General features: G+C 40.4%; 2 protein-coding genes and 1 pseudogene across 2 annotated transcripts; 1 reads left to right on the top strand and 2 right to left on the bottom strand.

The window, feature by feature from the left end:
• Positions 1 to 1,801: 1,801 nt before the first annotated feature.
• Positions 1,802 to 2,713, bottom strand: LOC113249109 (olfactory receptor 4K13-like; annotated as a pseudogene).
• Positions 2,714 to 2,742: 29 nt separating this feature from the next.
• On the top strand, positions 2,743 to 7,535 carry LOC113249112 (olfactory receptor 4E1-like). The gene is made up of 2 exons (XM_026490669.3): positions 2,743 to 2,746; positions 6,739 to 7,535. Exons 1-2 carry the CDS (start codon positions 2,743 to 2,745, stop codon positions 7,533 to 7,535), a joined length of 801 nt encoding a protein of 266 aa, XP_026346454.2.
• A 3,273-nt stretch (positions 7,536 to 10,808) lies between these two features.
• On the bottom strand, positions 10,809 to 11,735 carry LOC113249110 (olfactory receptor 1509). The gene has a single exon (XM_026490668.3). It carries the CDS (start codon positions 11,733 to 11,735, stop codon positions 10,809 to 10,811), a length of 927 nt encoding a protein of 308 aa, XP_026346453.2.
• Positions 11,736 to 19,076: the final 7,341 nt, after the last annotated feature.

Below are 19,076 nucleotides of genomic sequence, written 5' to 3'. Positions count from 1 at the left end.
CTACCTTTATTCCAGAAGTAGCAAAAAAAAAAATTTAAAAATGAACTCGAAAAATTTAAAATTAAATAAAACAATTCATAAGTTTAAAGTAATTTCAGTATATAATGAAGAAAGTTATAAGACGTTACTGGAAGACACAAAAGAAGACCTATATTAAGTGCAGACTATGAACAATGTTCTAGGATTAAAAAGACCAAATTGTTCATATCTCTCCCTAAATCAATGTTTACGATTGATGAAATTATAATTACTTAGTATTCATATAATTTGATAAAATAATTCTGGCTAATATCAATGAATAACTGAACTGGTTTCAAGACAATTTGGGGAAGAATAGTAATGAGGGTACTTATATAATAGATATTAAAATGTAATATGGGGGCGCCTGGGTGGCACAGAGGTTAAGTGTCTGCCTTCGGCTCAGGGCTTGATCCTGGTGTTATGGGCTCGAGCCCCACATCAGGTTCCTCCGCTATGAGCCTGCTTCTTCCTCTCCCACTCCCCCTGCTTGTGTTCCCTCTGTCGCTGGCTGTCTCTATCTCTGTCAAATAAATAAATAAATAATCTTAAAAAAATAAAATAAAATGTAACATGATTTGTAATAATTAAAACAACTTGCTACTGAATGAATCTCAAAGGCATTATGCTGAGTGAAAAGAGCCATGCTCAACAGGCTACTTTCTATATGATTCAACTTATATGACAGTGTATAAATGGCAAACTAGGGACAAAAAAAAAAAAAAAAAAAACCTAGATCACTATTATCAACGCCAGAACACAAGGCAGAAGGGTGGACCACAAAGCGGCAGAGGGGAATGTGAGGGTTGATGAAATTCGCCTATATTCCCATTGTTATGGTTACACGACTATGCATTTGTCAAGACTCACAGCGTTGTACACTAATGAGAGTGATTTTTTTTTCTATGTGTAAACTGAATTTTAAAAATGAAAAAAAAATAGTTTGATACTGGTACTAAGAATTGAATGTAGACTTCAGTAATACCAGTCACCCCTTTCTCCCTATAGGTTCTGAATCAATTTATCAGTGGACACAGAAAAAAGGAAGAGACAAATATTAGCGTTATCACTGATAAAGTTCTATTGGACTTGCGACCATGTAATATACGACTGTCCATGCCACAACATGATTGCAAACTTAGTGCACTCTCTCCATCAGTGAGCTGTAAAATTCCCTAAACCAAGGATGTATCTTCTGGCTCATTGCAGGCTCACAAAATATGTGAAGCACACTTGCAGGCACTGTGTCTGGGGCAACTAAGTCACTAAAAGTTAATACACATTAACTAGAGATTACCTACTAAATGTACTCTTCTAGCACCAGTTTGACCAGACATTCAGCTAAACGGCCTACGTGAAGTCACCTGTGTGCATTTTATAGATTTCCAATAACTACCACTATAATAAAAGCAGTAATAACTATAAGCATCATAGAAGTAGTAATAATAATTGCAAAGATTAAAAACATGCCAAAATAAAAAATACACACATAAAGAAGTTTTGTAGGTAATTAAAGAGATAAAGAGAATTTATTCATTTTTTTTCAAATTTGCATGAGAAGGACTAGTGAAGAGAGGATTTAAATGCATGTCTTCCAGACTGTACATGTCATGTGTTTAACCACTGACAGTGACAAGAAAAGGGGTTTGCTCTTTAACAGTTAACACCTACTGGTTCCTTTTACAGAACGTGAAATAGCTTCAAAGTTTGCTCCTTAAAATGTCCACACAAGAGATGATTTCTTCAGAAGCATCTTCTACAAAGTGTGTTTTGAATTTATATGTCAAGTCCTTATCTTCTTCATGGCTGCTTTTACTTCTTGATTTCTTAATGTATAAATAATAGGATTTAAGACAGGTGTGAAAATCGTATAAAACACAGAGTTTTATCTACAGAGTATTGGCTGAAGGGCCATACATAGATAAAGACACATGAGACAAAGGACAGAGTCACAACAGCGATGTGTGCTGACGGAGTGGAGAAGGCCTTGGCCGAACCACTGGCAGTACGTACGGTGCCTGACTGAGTATATGATGACCGTGTAGGAGACAAGCAAGAGGAGGAAGCAGACCAGGGACAGGAGGCCACTGTCAGCAACGACCAGCAGCTGTAGCAGGTAGGTGTCCTTGCAGGCGAGTTTGATCACAAGGGGAAGGTCACAGAAAAAGCTGTCCACCACACTGGGACCACAGAAGGGCAAATTCAACATGAAAGCCGTCTGACTAGACGAGTGCACAAATCCAACCGCATAGGAGGATAACAGCAGCTGAACGAGCACTCGTGGGCTCCTGACGGTCGTGTAATGGAGGGGTTTGCATACGGAAACATACCTGTCTATTGCCATGGCTACAAGCAACATCATCTCACTCCCACCTAGGAGGTGCATGAAGAACATCTGAGAATAACATCCCCACCAAGAGATGGTCTTCTGTTTTCGGAGGAAATCCACAATCATCTTAGGGGCAGTAAAAGAAGCCAGGCTCATATCAATACAGGAGAGATCGATAAGCAGAACATACATTGGTGTGTGAAGGTGTGAGTAGAAGGTCACAGGGACCAAGATGAGGAGGTTTCCTAACACAATCCCGGCATAGACTACAGAGAATCCTAGGAAGAAGAGAACCTGAAGATTCTGAGATTTGGAAAGTCCCAGCAAAATGAACTCAGACACCACCGAATGGCTTGCCCTTTCCATGTTGTCAACTTTATCCCATCATAATCAAAATGAGTGAGACTTGTGGGCAGAAAAGATGTGGTTACAGAAAGGGTGGTTCATGTTGGTGTCTAATTTTGATACTTAGACTGGGTACCTGAACTTAAAGCACTCCCCAGTTTTGGGGGGTGATTTTGTTAGTCAGTGATTTCTGAAATGGCCCAGAGATGTGTACCAATAGCAAGGAGAATTCAGAATATACATTTCTAAAAAACAAAAATAAAAACAGCACATGAATTCACCATCGTATTGTGAACTTGGAATCCGAAGACCTCAATACAACACCTAGCCGAGCTACTCACTGGGGGCAACATAGGACAACTATCTCCTTTCCAGGGTTAAGTTTCCTCCTCAGTAAAATAAGCTAAAAACAATCAGACAACACGATATTGAATACCTCTTTATGCTATAAAGACGTTCATAAATATGACAATGACCATGGTGGGTTCTACATTCATAGGATACTACTGAGTTTCTTATCCTGGAAATGATAAATGTAGAAAATACAGCAAGGATTCTAACGACCCATATTTTGAAAGATTCTGGTAAAGACCTATTAATTAAAACCTGAAATAACGTCTTATTTGTCAGCTTTTAAGTCCTGAGAAATGTACCCCTTCTCCTCCCTGTTCCATTCTTGCACGAAACCCTCAAAGCCCATGCTAGTATCAGTGATGGTCATTACACATTTTGTAAGAGTTAAACCATGTAATTATATATATGCCATATATTATTATACATATTAGCCATGTATAAATTATTCACTCAACATTTAACATCGTTCACATCAACTGTGTCTTCTAGGATTTTAAGCAGGAAATACCATGGATGCAGAAAGTCCACGGCCAAATGGAACTGAATTTATTTCATTTTCAGTTTGTATTCATTCATTCATTCACTTGTTTATTGCTATAAAGAGGATTGCTGGTTGGCTTCTGCACTTGTGTATCGTTATCACAAGCTTCAAAATGACAAACTGATGTGGCTTGAAGTAACTGATTTATGTGGGTTATACAGTTCTTTCAGTACAGTCGTCTAAATTTATGCTATAACTTCCCCATCAGCCCGTGCTTATAACAACAATGGTTTTACTGGTTTTGCTCTAAAAAATTATTTTCATCATTAATGGTTTCTCAATTATCTAGATTCTTATAAAGCTCCTTCAGTAAATAAAGTATAGCCTTCCTTTTGTGCTATTATTACTTACCGGAGAGGAGAAAATACTTTCAGGGGAACGTGCCTCATGTGAATCCCAGGAATAGCCTTGCATCTCCTTATCCTATACTCCCATCAATTTCCTGCAATTGACGTTCCCAATCATCAGAGACAGAAGGAAGAGGCATCATGATGCTGTACACTCTGTTTCTCTGAGACAATCCCATGGGTACATTGATCCAACAGAAGATGTATTTTTCCCCATGTACACATATCCTCTAGCCGATTTTCTACTCTGAGAACCTTAGATTGATGCAAAGTGTTAAGTCTTATTTAGTACGTAAAGTTATTCCTTTCTGTGTCTAGAAACGTTCTATCTCCTTTCAGTTTTATGGCTAATTCTTTAATGATCCATACTAATACTTTTTGAAACCTCATTTTTGAAACTGCATACGAAGACAACAGTACAGACTTCAAATATACGTGAAGTAGTTTATACACATTCTAGCATCTGGAATACTCCACAACTACTCAAGAATCAATTGAAGGCGTGAATGAATGAATGAAATGTATAATGAATATTCAGGATCTGGATTCAAGTCAATATTAAAGCAAAGTCAATGTAAGTTAGGAACTTTAAGCACATTTTTAAAAAAGTGTCAAACTGGATGTTGAAGCACTTTTAAACAGAAACAGAACAACCATTCTAATAAAATTGTTAGGAGTATGCATTTTCCCCTAATTTACTTTTAAAAAGCATCAAGATAGCTTCCATGAATGTAAAAGAAGACATGCCACACATAGCAGAAGGATAACTCTTAACACTGTTTCCTGGATAGCCTTTGAGAAAAGTAATACACACATGAGCACAGCATGTGTGTTCTCTGTGTGTGTGTGTGTGTGTGTGTGTGTGCGTGTGTGTGGTGTGGGTATAAGTATATATTTTCATTTATATTCTTTTTATTAAGACAATAATGTTCAATACTATTTATTGAGAGAATAGCATTCATATGCATAGTTATTTTCCTTGGGTTTGTCAATACGTTAAAAATATATTCCTATGAGCACATGAAAATCCTACCTTTTATAGCTATACCGAATTCCATTTTCTTGATGATGCATAATGTAATTCCCCCACAAATACAGTTTACTTTTAGGAAATGAACATTACTCATAAGAATTCTGTTTTCATCCCATCATTGTCTTCTTTAAAAAAACAATTACACACCTGTTTTAGGCAGACAAATTCCTCTGTCCATATAATCGTATTTTTCAGGACACCTTGAGACCTCCCTTCTATATAATAAAACTTTCCCTAGTACAAAACCCGTAACGATTTCCAATGTACTTAAGGCCCATTTCATGTGCTCTACCATTTACATATTCTCCAGGTATACCGTGTGCATTAGGTATTAATAGTCTGAAATTGAAGGACTACTAGAACAAAACTGTTCTTTTTTTTTAAGTTTTTTTTTTTTTATTTATTTATTCAACAGAGATAGAGACAGCCAACGAGAGAGAGAACACAAGCAGGGGGAGTGGGAGAGGAAGAAGCAGGCTCATAGCGGAGGAGCCTGATGTGGGGCTCGATCCCATAACGCCGGGATCACGCCCTGAGCCGAAGGCAGACGCTTAACCGCTGTGCCACCCAGGCGCCCCGAGAACAAAACTGTTCTAATCCGAGGTCTCTCATGTCTAGTGCTGTGATTCTTCTTTCCCCAGATCATTTTAGGCTCCTTGAAAATAGACAAATTACTCTTCTATTCTCCATAATACATGTTATGAAGGCCAACAATAGAGATGCTGATGAAGTGAGTGAAAACTGGCAGATATTTCAAAAGAAAAACTTTTTGAAATAATGTACTAGCGATATATAACTGTGGAATAGGTAGGTTTATTGAAAATCAAAGAATTTTTCAACTTTTTTTTCTATTTTGGTAGTATAACTTGGACAATCTACAATTATCCTTTATTATTTTTAAGATTTTTTTATTTCTGTGACAGAGAGAGCACAATCTGGGTGAGTGGCAGGCAGAGGCAGAGCACGGGGTGCCAGATGTGGGACTCCATCTCAGGACCCCAGGATCATGACCCGAGCCGAAGGCAGTCGCTTAACATCTGAGCCACCTAGGCACGATATAATTTTCCTTTAAAGCACATTTTCAGATATAAGTTTTAAAATCTAAACCATAAACACATACACACACAGACACACACACACCATTAGGGACTGTGGGAGGGATCGGAGGAGCTACAGACTCAGAGAAGGTGAGGAAGGAAGAAAATGTGGTGGCAGGTATTCCTTACGTGCGACACCACTCCCCCAATTTCTTAGACGGCATCCCACCTATGCCTGTGGACTTCTGCAGGAAGTACATGCTGGAATAATCCCTATCGTACAGGCAAGACACAGACCATCCCTGACAGGCACAACGGCTTCTCCGGGGTCCAAAACAGGGTAGATGGAGAGTTGCATCAGAGCCCGGGGTGTTTCTAAGCTGGGGCCCTGGCTGCACCCAGACCTTCCCTGGGGCCTGTGGAGAGGGTTGTGTTGGTGTCACTGGGTACGCATGTGGCATGGCATGCAGAAAGGGGACGAGCAGTCGGCAGCCCAGAGCACTGTTTGTGTAGGTGCTAGTCCAGGTGTGGACTCAGGGAGGGGATCCCAGGAAGTGAAGTCACTTCCCTGATAACCGACCCGAACAGAACTTGGAACCCCGGTCACCAGGCACCCACATTCTAGTGCAGTCCCGTATCGGGCTCACTTGGCCGGAGACATTCGATAGTGAAAGATGTTCTCTTGCTGTGTGCCCTTTTTCTGGGGCTCTGGCTTCCAGAAACCCTGAGATGAGGGATTTTTCACATGCTCCATACCCCTATGTATTTCTTCCTCAGTAACCTATCTTTTATTGATGTCTGCCACTCCATGGTCACTGTCCCCAAGATGCTCAGAGATACATGGTCAGAAGAGAAGCTCATCTCCTTTGAGGCCTGCATCACCCAGATGTTTTTCCTGCACCTCTTTGCCTGCACTGAGATCTTTCTCCTCACTGTCATGGCCTACGATCGGTACGTGGCCGTTTGCAAACCCCTGCAGTACATGACAGTGATGAACTGGAAAGTATGTGTGCTGCTGGCTGTGGCCCTCTGGACGGGGGGCACCATCCATTCCATATCTCTGACCTCCCTCACCATCAAGCTGCCCCACTGTGGTCCTGATGAGATTGACAGCTTCTTCTGGGATGTGCCTCAGGTGATCAAACTGGCCTGCACGGACACCCACATCATTGAAATCCTCATCGTCTCCAACAGCGGGCTGATCTCAGTGGTCTGTTTCGTGGTCCTCGTGGTGTCCTATGCGGTCATCCTGGTGAGCCTGAGGCAGCAGATCTCCGAAGGCAGGCGGAAGGCCTTATCCACCTGTGCAGCACACCTTGCCGTCGTCACACTCTTCCTGGGACACTGCATCTTCATCTATTTCCATCCATCCACCAGCCTCCCGGAGGACAAGGTGGTGTCTGTGTTCTTCACTGCAGTGACCCCTCTGCAGAACCCCATCACCTATACTCTCAGGAATGAAGACACGAAGAATGCCTTGAACAAGTTCATGGGGAGGTTGGAGGAGAGAGGGAAAAATGACAACGTCTAGGCTCTTAAGAGGCCTGGTGCTCCACATCCAAGAAATGCCTTGCAAAGAATAAGTCACCTAACATTTATCGGGCTTTGCCACTTATGAATTCTCTTCGGTCCAATATCTGACAATCATACCAGTAGCTGTGATTTTCAGGATCTTCCATATGCTGGAAATTGTTCTAGGCACTCTATATTTACTCCATGCCCACAGCCACTTGAGAGGTAGGTTTTACGCTTGTTTACAATGATGGAACGAAAGCTCAGAGAGAGCCAACAGCATGCCCAAGGTCACCCAGCTAGGAAATGCTGGAGGCAGGTATTAAGCCAAGTGCATCAGCACAAACTCATGCTATTTTCACTACACCATGTCGCCTCTCTGGGCTGTTGTCTTAGGGTGGTAACTAATGTTGAAACAAACCTTTAGATTGCTGGGCAGCACTTGACTACATCATTCACTAGATGCTTGCCTAAATGGCTCAGCAAACACCAGTGACTCAGACCAAGTGAGTTTGCTTATGACTTCAGTCATGTAGAAAGAAGACTTTGAGTCACTGAAGGTACTGATATCCTCAAGTGGCCAGGAAAAATCTGCCATCAGAGCAATGAAATGGGGATATCTTACTATTCATTCATTGGACAAATTTTTACCAAGCACCTATTATGTGCTAAGGACCAGGCTTACAATCACACACACACACACACACACACACACAGATACACACACACACACACACACACACACACACACACACACAGTAGTCCCTCCTTTATGTAGTTTAGAGTCTAGTGAAAATAGGAAACAAAAATATAAACAAATACATTTAATTACAGATCATAACAAATCCTGTTAAAAAAAAAAACATACACACTGAATGTTGATAGAGAGTTTTAGAAAAGACTGTCTTCAGAGTGGGGAAGCAAAGAGGGTCTCTTTGACAAATGACATAGAAGCTAAGATCGGAAAGATGAAGAGGAGGCCTGCATGAAAAAAGACAGGTGATGAACATTCTAGGCAGAGTAATGGCAGGTGTTGGGAAAGACCCTGGCTTGATCCAAGCAAAGAAAGGGTAGTGTGGTTACAGCTTAGACCCTAAGGCAGAGAATGGTGAGAGATGATGGTGAAGAGGTCAAAATAATACTTTCACGTCCTCTCAAGGGTCAACCAACTTTCAAAAAGGTGCCAAGATAAGGCAAGGGGGAAGAAAGTCTTTTTAAATAGTACTGGATCATCTAGGTAGATGGGAAATATTAATCTCAACCCTCATCTCACACCATGTATCAAAGGAAACTTAAGATGGATCACAAACCTAAAATTTAAAGCTGAAATGTAAAATTTCTAAAAGAAAACAGGAGAAAATCTTCGAGACTTCAGGGCTGGTGAAGATTTCTTAGGACACAATAACATTAATCTTAAAAGTTAAAGAATGATAAATAAGACGTAACCCAAATGTAAACTTCTGCTCTTCAAAATATATCATTCAGAAAATAAAACTGCAAGCCACAGCATGAGAAAAATATTACCAAGACATATATCCAACAAAGATCTTGTATCCAGAATATACAAAGAATACTTTGTTTACTCTTAAAACATAGTGACAAGAAGAAAAAACTAATCATAATAAATGAGTAAAATATTTGGACAGACACATCACAACACAAGATATAGGAAAGGATAATAAGCAGATGAAAAGATTCTCAGCATCATCAGTAATTAGGAAAATGCAGAGTAAACCACAGGAATTTCAGGCCTAAAATTAAATATTGACAATAACAGTTATTGGATGTTAAACTCCTCGACTTCTGTTGAGAACCTAAAATCATACAACCACTTTGGGGGCACCTGGCTGGCTCAGTCAGTGGAGCGTGAGACTCTTCATCTCAGGGTCAGGAGTTCGAGCCCCACAGCAGGGGTAGAGTTTATTTAAAGATAAACAACTTCAAAAAGTCATACAACCACTTGGAAAAACAGCCTTCTGGTTTCTTATGAGCTGAACATGCACTTACTATATGATCCAAGAATTCTACTCCTAGGTATTTACCCAGGAGAAATGAAGACCTGTGGCCAAAATAACCTGTAAATAAACATTTATATCTACTTTACTCACAACTGCCAAAAACTGAAAACACCCAAATGTCCACCAGTAAATGACTGAATAAACAACTGTGGCATACCCATACCATGAGATATTATTCAACAATAAGAAGAAACAAACTGCTAATACCCACAAAAGACATAGGTTAATCTCAGAAGCAGCATGCAGAGCTAAAGAATTCAGGCACAGAAAAGTTCGTACTGTATGATTCAATGGATATGAAGCTCTAGGAAAGACACGTCTAATTCATAGCGACAAAAATCAGACGCTTGCATGCTTGGGTGGAGATAGAGGGATTGGCTGGGAAGGGACTGAAAAAACTCTCTGGGTGATGGAAATGCCCTATATCTTGACTGGAGACATGGTTACGTGGGTGTATATATACCTTTGTCAAAATTTCTCAAACTGTCCAATTAAAATGCATGCATTTTATGAAACTAAATTCTATACCAATAAACCTTATTTTACAGTAAGTTCTTTATACATTTCCACCTTGATCTTATCAAAGTATTATGAAAAATACAAAATAGATGCAGGAATGAGGAATCACGTTCAAAGTAACAGTTTAATTCACTATAAATCATTGACAGCTTAAATAAACACCTTGAATCTACATTGAAAGGCAAAATTAAAACCACTTTAATTTATAGAACCTAAGTGTGATATCGCTTCCCAGAGGCAATAACCCACAGAAACCACAAATCAAGAAAATAAGTTCTCTCACAAGTGTACCTGTTCCTGAAACTCAGTCCATGCCCCAAATTGTGATCTTTTACTAGTGAAACCAGAAGCCTTCTTTAAAGTTTTCCAGATTCTTTTTTTTTTTTTTCAGATTTTATTTATTTATTTGACAGAGTGAGAGAGCACGAGCGGGGTGAGGGGCAGAGGGAGAAGCAGAGTCCCCTCTGAGCAGGGAGCTGCACTCCAGGCTCCATCCTAGGACTCCGGGATCCTGACCTGAACGGAAGGCAGACACTTAACCGAGTGAGCCACCAAGGAAGCCCCAGATCTTTTTCCTTTAGGTTCCACCATGATCGTTTCCTCTCTGTAAGTAAAAGTTAATAAGTCCTTCCCTTTAAAAAGAAGCTCTGCTCTGTGCCATTTGATCTACTGATTCTGTGTTTTTACTTCCACTGTCTCGTTAAAGATATGGCCATAATTATACTTGTGACTCCAAATCCATCGTGTGCCTGACTTCATGAAAAAACCTGTTTCTGTCTGAGATGCTTGATGGCACTTTTTACCTCCTCATTCCTCAAGGTATAAATGAGGGGATTTAGCAAAGGGGTGACCACCGTGTAGAAGACGGACACCACCTTGTCCATGGAGAAGCTGGTGTCTGCCCGAGTGTAGAGGAAGATACATGGTCCGAAGAAGAAGCCAACCACCATAAAGTGGGCTGAGCAGGTAGACAGGGCTTTCCGGCGCCCCTCAGCTGACTGTTTTCGAAGAGAAACCAGGATGACCGTGTAAGAGGTGACCAAAGCCAGGAAACAGGTGAGGGAGATGGTTCCACTGTTAGACACAATGAGCATTCCCGTGAGGTACGTATCTGTGCACGCCAGCTTGATGACAGGGGGCACGTCGCAGAAGTAGCTATCAATAATGTTGGGGCCGCAGTAAGGTAGACGAATGGTCAGGAAGGTCTGCACCAGAGAGTGGACAGCAGCCCCCAACCAGAGAGCAAACACGAGCTGTACACAGACCCTGATGTTCATCACATTGGGATAGTGCAGCGGAGCACAGATGGCTCCATAACGATCATAAGCCATGATGGTCAGCAGAAAGATCTCAGCACAAGCAAACAGATGTAGAAAGAACAGCTGTGCGATGCAATTATCAAAGGAAATCGTCTTTCTCTCCAAAAGCAAGCCCTCTAGCATCTTGGGCACAGTGACAGATGAGTGGCAGATGTCAATAAAAGACAGATTGCTCAGGAAGAAGTACATGGGGGTATGGAGACGTGGAGTAAAAACTATAGTAACTATGATGAGAGTGTTCCCCAAAAGGGTCAGTACATATGTGATGGAGAATGCTACAAAAAATAGTATCTCCAGCACCCAGTTCTCAGTGAGTCCCAAGAAGGCAAATTCAATCACTCTTGTTTGATTTAGAGCATCCATCCAATGAATTTCCAAAGGACCTTGTTGTGGGGGGGAACCATGAAACTAATTTAGCTTTAATATTACAGGACTAGAACTCACTGAAGTGATTCTACATTCCATTATGAATTGCTTATTTATTATCAGGGCATATAAAATAGAAAACCAACCTAATAGCGACTGTTACAATACACCCATTATGTACCAGGAGCTGTTCCCAGCATTTTATATACACATTCCTATTAACCACAACTGCACCATAGCATAGGCATTATTATTCCTGGCTTGTGGATGAGATACATGAATCTGACAAGAATAAGTTAAGTTGCCAAAACTCTTAGCCACTAGTTAGCTGGCTCTTTTCATTTTGGTCTAGCCCACAGATAACACCAAATTAATCTTCCAAAATATGACTCCCAACTAAAGTCTTTCACCATTTCACTCTTCCTATCAAATTAAATGTACATCCAAAGCCTGCAACGGACTAATACCTGTTTATTTTTCCAGTCTGGAGTCCTCCTTTTTCCCCTATGTATTCTTCTCTCCAGGCAAGTTGCTTACTATGTTTCTGCCATGTTACCCCCACCTTTAAGAAAACTTTGCTGATACATTCAAATCCTATCTCTTCTCTTCATACCTATATTATGGTACTGAACTATAAAAGAAAATAAGACTTTTCTTTCTGTTTCCACTAAATTGAAATTTTCTTAAAAAGCAGCAACTACAGGGGGCGCCTGGGTGGCACAGTCATTAAGCGCCTGCCTTCGGCTCAGGGCGTGATCCCGGCGCTCTGGGATCAAGCCCCACATCAGGCTCCTCTGCTAGGAGCCTGCTTCTTCCTCTCCCACTCCCCCTGCTTGTGTTCCCTTTCTTGCTGGCTGTCTCTGTCAAATAAATAAATAAAATCTTAAAAAAAAAAAAAAGTAACCACAGGGACACCTGGGTGGCCCAGTCATTTAAGCTTCTGCCTTTGGCTCAGGTCATGTTCCCAGGGTCCTGGAATGGAGCCCTGCATCGGGCCTTTCTGCTCAGTGAGGACTCTACTTCTCCCTCTCCCTCTGACCCTCCCTCTGGTCCTTCCCCCTGCTTGTGCTCACGTTCTCTCTCTATATATCTCATAAATAAATAAAAAATATTTTAAACAAATAAATAAAATAAAATAAATTAGGAGAGGTGGGTTGAGATTTTAACTCCAAGATTGGGTGACTTTGGAGAAATTACTTAGCATCCCTGAGTGTCAGTTTTCTGTTCTGTGCAAACTGAAATACAAAACCACTTCACAGAACTTTACAAAAGTGTTACATATTGCCTGGTACTTGAAATGCATAAAAACTCCATTCTTTTCAGGATCTCTGTGAGAAAACGTTCCAAAAAGTCCCCAAGAGAGAAAATGTAAGTTATGTGTTTAGGCAGCCTAAAACAAAGACCATAAAAAAGTGGATAAAAGACATCGAGGAGTCTCTAATCAATCAAACAATGTTCAACAAATGCCCCAGCAGGGTCTGTGCCCAAGGAACATTCATCCCCCAGACCTTGCCATGGCTTTCTTTTTCTCATTTTAAGATCTTATCTCAAGTATCGCCTCAGCATGGAAGCCCTTCTGATGATGATATCAAGAAGAACACTCCCCAATGACACGATATCCTAGTGCATCTTCTTTGTAGCACTTAGAAACACCTGCAATCTCCTGAATGACTTACATCTATGTTTATCGGCTGCCTTTCCAAATATAAACCCCTTGAGGGCAAGGACTAGATCTCGTGTTTGTTGCTACATACCCAAAACTTGCGTTCAGCAGTGAATTAGATCCCCAAACTCAGCCCACACTATGCTGGACAGTGGGACTAAGACTTCCACACTCCAAAACTATGAAGCCCATCGAGAAATGCTAGGCAGTTTCTGTCCTAACGAATCCATAAAAACAAAAGCATGTGTGTCTAAAACTAGTAAGTATATTAAAAATAATAATAAATAAGAATGATTAACTTTCTCTAAAAAAAAGAAAGAAAGAAAGAAAGAAAGAAACTAATAAGTATACAGTGCCCGTTGGAAGTAGGAGGCTTAGCACTGCCGATTTTAAGATTTCATTCTAGTCTCCTGTAAAGACGCAGAGCCCCTCCTTCAACCTTCCCATCACACCTTTCTCTATTCCTCTTGAGCCTTTCCCACTGCTTGCTCACCACCATGCTGATCTATTTTGTCAAATCTTTTGTCTTCTCCCTTTCCCATCCCCTGAAAGTAAGAGGAAAAAAACCAGAGGGCTTAGCAAGCTTAATAAACCGCATGCACAAGTGAGGCACACTGGTGTGGCCTGATAAACCTGGAGGAAAGAAACGTACACACAAAGATGTTGTTAGTGACACTTGCGCAGTGTTCGCTCGCTGTAAACCCATTCCATTTCACTCATTCCTTGAGTCATACAGTAAATTCACAGATGGATTGATCCATGAATAATTTGGCAGATGGGGACTTTCAAGTGTAGAAAAAAAGACTCAGGGCTTGCAAACTAAGGATGTCAAATAGAAAATACTGAATTCAAATTATTGAGGTCAAACAAAAATTAGTTGTTAAGTACCTCCTTTATTGACTTAGTAGTGGGTTTTTTTTTAAAGAAAATGTCTTAGAAAAACAGTTTCCTTTTTATACTCATAATCGAATGTATTGAGATTTAAGCCATGAATTAAACTTTTATTTCTCATTCAGAGCTTTCATCTTTTACTTGTTTTTTTAAGAGGGCTCCATGCCCCACGTGGGGCTTGAACTTACAACCCTGAGATCATGACTTGAGCTGAAACCAAGAGTCGAACACTCAACCGACTGCACAACCCAGGTGCCCTGGCAAAAAAATATTTTAAAAGTAACAGTGCATGTCATGAACATGAAAAGTCTCAAAACCTGGGCGACGTTGATCTGTGCATTAAAATAATTGCCCAGGTTTCTAAGGAAATCAGTAGAAATCTTATCTACGAAAGGGTAATTGAATTAAAAGGACGGGAATTGCCACTAGACATCAATATCGTGTATATTACTGTGTATTGTGTATACTGAAATTCTTCATAAACCACCGAAGGACCCTGAAAATCTGTCCCTTTCTGCCCTTTGCCCTTTCCTTTCACCTTTCACCCAAGGGCTCTGCAATCCCCACAGTAGCTTCACAAAGGAGACAGTAACAACTTTCCCCTTTTGGAAATCACCGCTCTGAAGAGTGTAGCAATTTGCTGGGCATCAGATGTGATGAGCAGCAGAGGTTAACCCTTCACTGCCTGACTCCCAATTTCAACCTACTCATCTCTGCCATTTCCTCCAAGATACCCCAAACCCCATCTTTCTCTGCTTCCATCTGACTGCTGTTTCAGCACTGCAGGCTCAGACCTTGGCAAAGACACACAGCGACGGCTCCTTCTGCCAAGAGGTACCTCAGTTTACATCCTACTAGAACATCATCATGTCGGCCTCAAGTCAATTTGATCTTGAGCTGCCAACATCTTGTATGAGAGAACTGCCTGATTGTGTCAACTGAATGCCAGGGGCTTCAACCCGAAAGAGGAGACAAGGCAGAAGCTCCTGGGAGCACATGAAATTTGACATACCTTTGCAGGGCAGAATTGGAATTCTGTTTCCCATCTCCTGCCCTTAGATTTTTCCACTACTCAGCAGTGGCCTCTAGAGGGCTGAGGTAGATTAACACCTAAATCTCTTTCAGTATATTGTACTTTGTTTCTTTTTTCAAGATTTTGTTATTCACAGTAAGTCATTTGTTCATATATATATTTTTAAGATTTTATTCTTCCGGGGCACCTGGGTAGTGCATACCGACTTGATTTAGGCTCAGGTCATGATCTCAGGGTTGTGAGATCAAGCCCCACATCTCTCTCTCAGATGAATAACTGAATCTTTAAAAAAATAAAAAAAAGAAAAAAGATTTTATCCTTCATAGTATATTATGATATTATCTACTGGTCGCCAACCAAAACAGGTGGAGAAAGAAAGCTTCCCTGAGGGTCTTAACTTCTTCTTCTTCTTCTTCTTTTTTTTTTTTTTTTTTTTTTTTTTTAAGAGCAGGATGCAGGGCAGAGGGAGAGAATCTTAAGCAGACTCCACACCCAGCTCGGATCCTGACCTTGGGACTCCAGCACCCCAAATCTGATCTGTATGCTGACTTTCAGAGCACAGGAAAGACAGGCTTTCTCTGGTGGTAATAAAGATTCCCTTGCTTCCACAAACAAGCAAAGACTGAATGACCATCTGCCAGTAGAAGACACTTCCTCTTTCCTTGAAAGAGTGTATCTTATTCAACATTCATTCCACAAACATTTGTGAATGCCTAGCAGGCACTGTGCTAGTGATTCAAATACAGGGGCAGAGAGACTTGATTGTCTTGATCCCTCCCAAACCCCAAACTCCATAATTCTATGACTTTTTTGATGACTAGAAAGAAGGAACTGGTGCTGTGGCAAAATCTAAAAGGTGACAAGTCATAATCCTAGACATTTTGAGGAATCTTAGAGGGTGTGTGTATTTGTGGTATCTTGGGGGTGCGGGGGTGCCTCTGCAGAAAGCAACACATTGAAAAAGTATACTGAGTCCTGAGACAGCAAAGAGGTTAAAATAATTCTCATAAGTTAACAGGCCTTCTACTAAATGTATAAATACTACACACTCTCGCAACATAACAGACAAGTGTTTGAGAATGGGTCTTGCTCAGGACCATGAACACACATGCATACGGGTACATACCCCACAGAAGGCATGGCAGGCAATGCAAGTGGAGAGGTGGTAAAACTCACCAATGTTCTTCAATGACACAGGGCTGATGTAGCTAACTGTTATCACGTTCTTTCTTCCACTACTTCCATAATCCCTTCTGAAATGAAACAGAGAGAAAGCAAAATGTTTTAAAACACTATGACATTAGTACCTGGTTTTCTGTTAAAATAATTTCACCCTTAGGGCAGACGCCTGGGTGGCTCAATCAGCCGAGCATCTGCCTTCAGCTCAGGTCGTGGTCCCTGGGTCCTGGGATGGGGCCCCAAGTCAGGCTCCCTGCTCAGCGGGGTGCCTGCTTCTCCCTCTGCAGTTCCCCCTTTTTGTGTTTTCTCTCTCTCTCTCTGTCAAATGAACAAATAAAATCTTTAGAAAAAAGTAGTTTCACCCTTTTAATTTGGTCTCTGGATTTTTTCAAGCTCCTTCCTTCTCTGTTAATTTTGCGTTTGTCCTTTTCAATATTTCTGCCTTCTTCTAGCCAAGTAAGGTAGAGTACTAAGCCTACTTGCCTTTTCCACTTTGATCAATAATTATTCTGGGCACCATTAGAACTGTCTTTGAACAGGTTCCAAAATCTGTTCATCAAAAGCCATTTTATTCATTCAACAAACATTTCGTATATAAGGAAAATACTCATTTTTAGTTAATACAAATAAATAGCATACATTAGGAAATATAAGCAAATACTAACTTGAAGCTTAAAATTTTGTATCAAGAAAAGTATAAAAGTGTGTTGACCATGGTAATCATGTCACAGTGTATACATTTATCAAATCACATGGCCACCTTAAATACATTCAATCTTTATTTGTCTGTTGATTACACCTCAAGAAAGATGGAGGAAAAAAGAAAATATAAATTTTTTTGAGAAGCTGTGCCAAGTAAAGCCAGTCTTCGGTTCTATTGTTGTCCTGTTGAACTAATGAACATTAACTTAGTGAAGATGTATTTTGTCGGGCAATATATCTAAACATTTGGATTCTGGGACACCTGGCTGGCTCAGTCAGTAGAGCATGCAACTCTTGATCTCAGAGTCTTGAGTTCAAGCCCCACCTTGGGCATGAAGCAAAATAAGTAAGTAAGTAAGTAAGTAAATAAATAAATAAATAAATAAATAAATAAACAGGTCTAGTACTAATCTTAAAAACATTTGGATCCTGCTCTTTTTTATCCCTTTAACCAACTGATCTATCATAACTGTGGATACACTTGTTGCAGGTCATTTGACTTTATTTTCATAATCTGGAAAGCAGGTAAGAATTTGATCCCAGGTTGTTAAGGAAATCAGCAGAAATCTTATCTACTAAGGAGTAATTGAATTAAAAGGACCAGAATCCCCATTAAATATCCATATCAGATATATTAATGTGTATTGTGTATACTGAAATCCTTCATAAAGCACTGAAAGACCCTGAAAATCTGTCCCTCTCTGTGCTTTGCCTTTTCCTTTCACCTTTCACCCAAGGTCTCTGCAATCCCCACAGTAGCTTCACAAAAGAGACAGTAACAATTGTCTGGAATCCCGTTTCAGACTCAAGACTGCAAGACTGACTCTGGCCAACATCCAGCCTACTGGCCTGCTCTGCAGACACCAGACTGGCCAGGCCCCAAATCTCATGAGCCAATTTCTTCAAGTAAATCTCTCTCTCTCTCTCTGTGTCTCTCTCTCATTCTTTCTTTCTCTTTCTCTCTTTCTGTATATACAATTTATTTTGATGATAGAGAGATAGGTAGAAAGATAGGTAGATGATAGATAGATGATAGATAGATAGATAGATAGATAGATAGATAGACAGATAGATAGTCAGAAAGAGGGCCTCTTGGTTATGCTTCTCTGGAGAACCCTGACTAATACAATTTCCTCCCTTGCAATTGTCTTAAAGATGGGAATGTGGTTTAGGTTTAGGAAAGTTAAGGTAGAGAGGAAGACCACTGTTCATCTATCACTCCCAGGATAAATTTCTCCTGAAGATCTTATTATACTCTCTCTCCCTCCCTCAACATCTACCTTAAATAAGCAACAATAGACATTATTACTTTATAAAGGGGAGGCAGGAAGAGGATAGGAAAACTCAGTGTCATCAAACCAAATCGATCAACCCACTAACTCTATTAAACTCTGGTTCTCTTTTAAAGGCCAAAGCAATATTCTCCAACGTATGATCAGTCACATTACCTCACAGACTTATCTTGCTTGTTTGAAAGAGACTTCCCACTGATATCAATTGTCCTCTTATACCTCCTCCTGATTCAATTGTCCTCTTATGCCCTGTTACAGAAGTCCAGGATGGAAAATCCTAGAGCACACAATTTTACACAGGGTGAATTGCAGTCCTGAAAGCTTTGGGATTTTTATCTGCCTCTGCCTGACACAGCATTTTGAAGTGATCACTGGATGACTAGAATGGAATTTGCCATCAATGAATACCCAGGGGTACTATTATGAGTTTTCCATTTCAATGAATTTCCTGTTATTAATCTCCGTCATTTAGCAATTTAATAAGTAGACAATAAAACCAGCAGCATCCAAATATGGACAGAGTTCCAAACCTTTGGCAATTAGCAGGACATCAGTTTGTTCTGTCACTGTACTAACCA

This window comes from Ursus arctos, unplaced genomic scaffold (assembly GCF_023065955.2).
Source record: "Ursus arctos isolate Adak ecotype North America unplaced genomic scaffold, UrsArc2.0 scaffold_17, whole genome shotgun sequence".
Classification (NCBI taxonomy): Eukaryota; Metazoa; Chordata; class Mammalia; order Carnivora; family Ursidae; genus Ursus; species Ursus arctos.
This window is presented reverse-complemented; position numbering and strand designations above follow the sequence as displayed.

Bases quoted from the DNA above. Each gene is read 5' to 3' on its own strand.
- LOC113249110 (XM_026490668.3), bottom strand. From the start codon at position 11,735: ATGGATGCTCTAAATCAAACAAGAGTGATTGAATTTGCCTTCTTGGGA.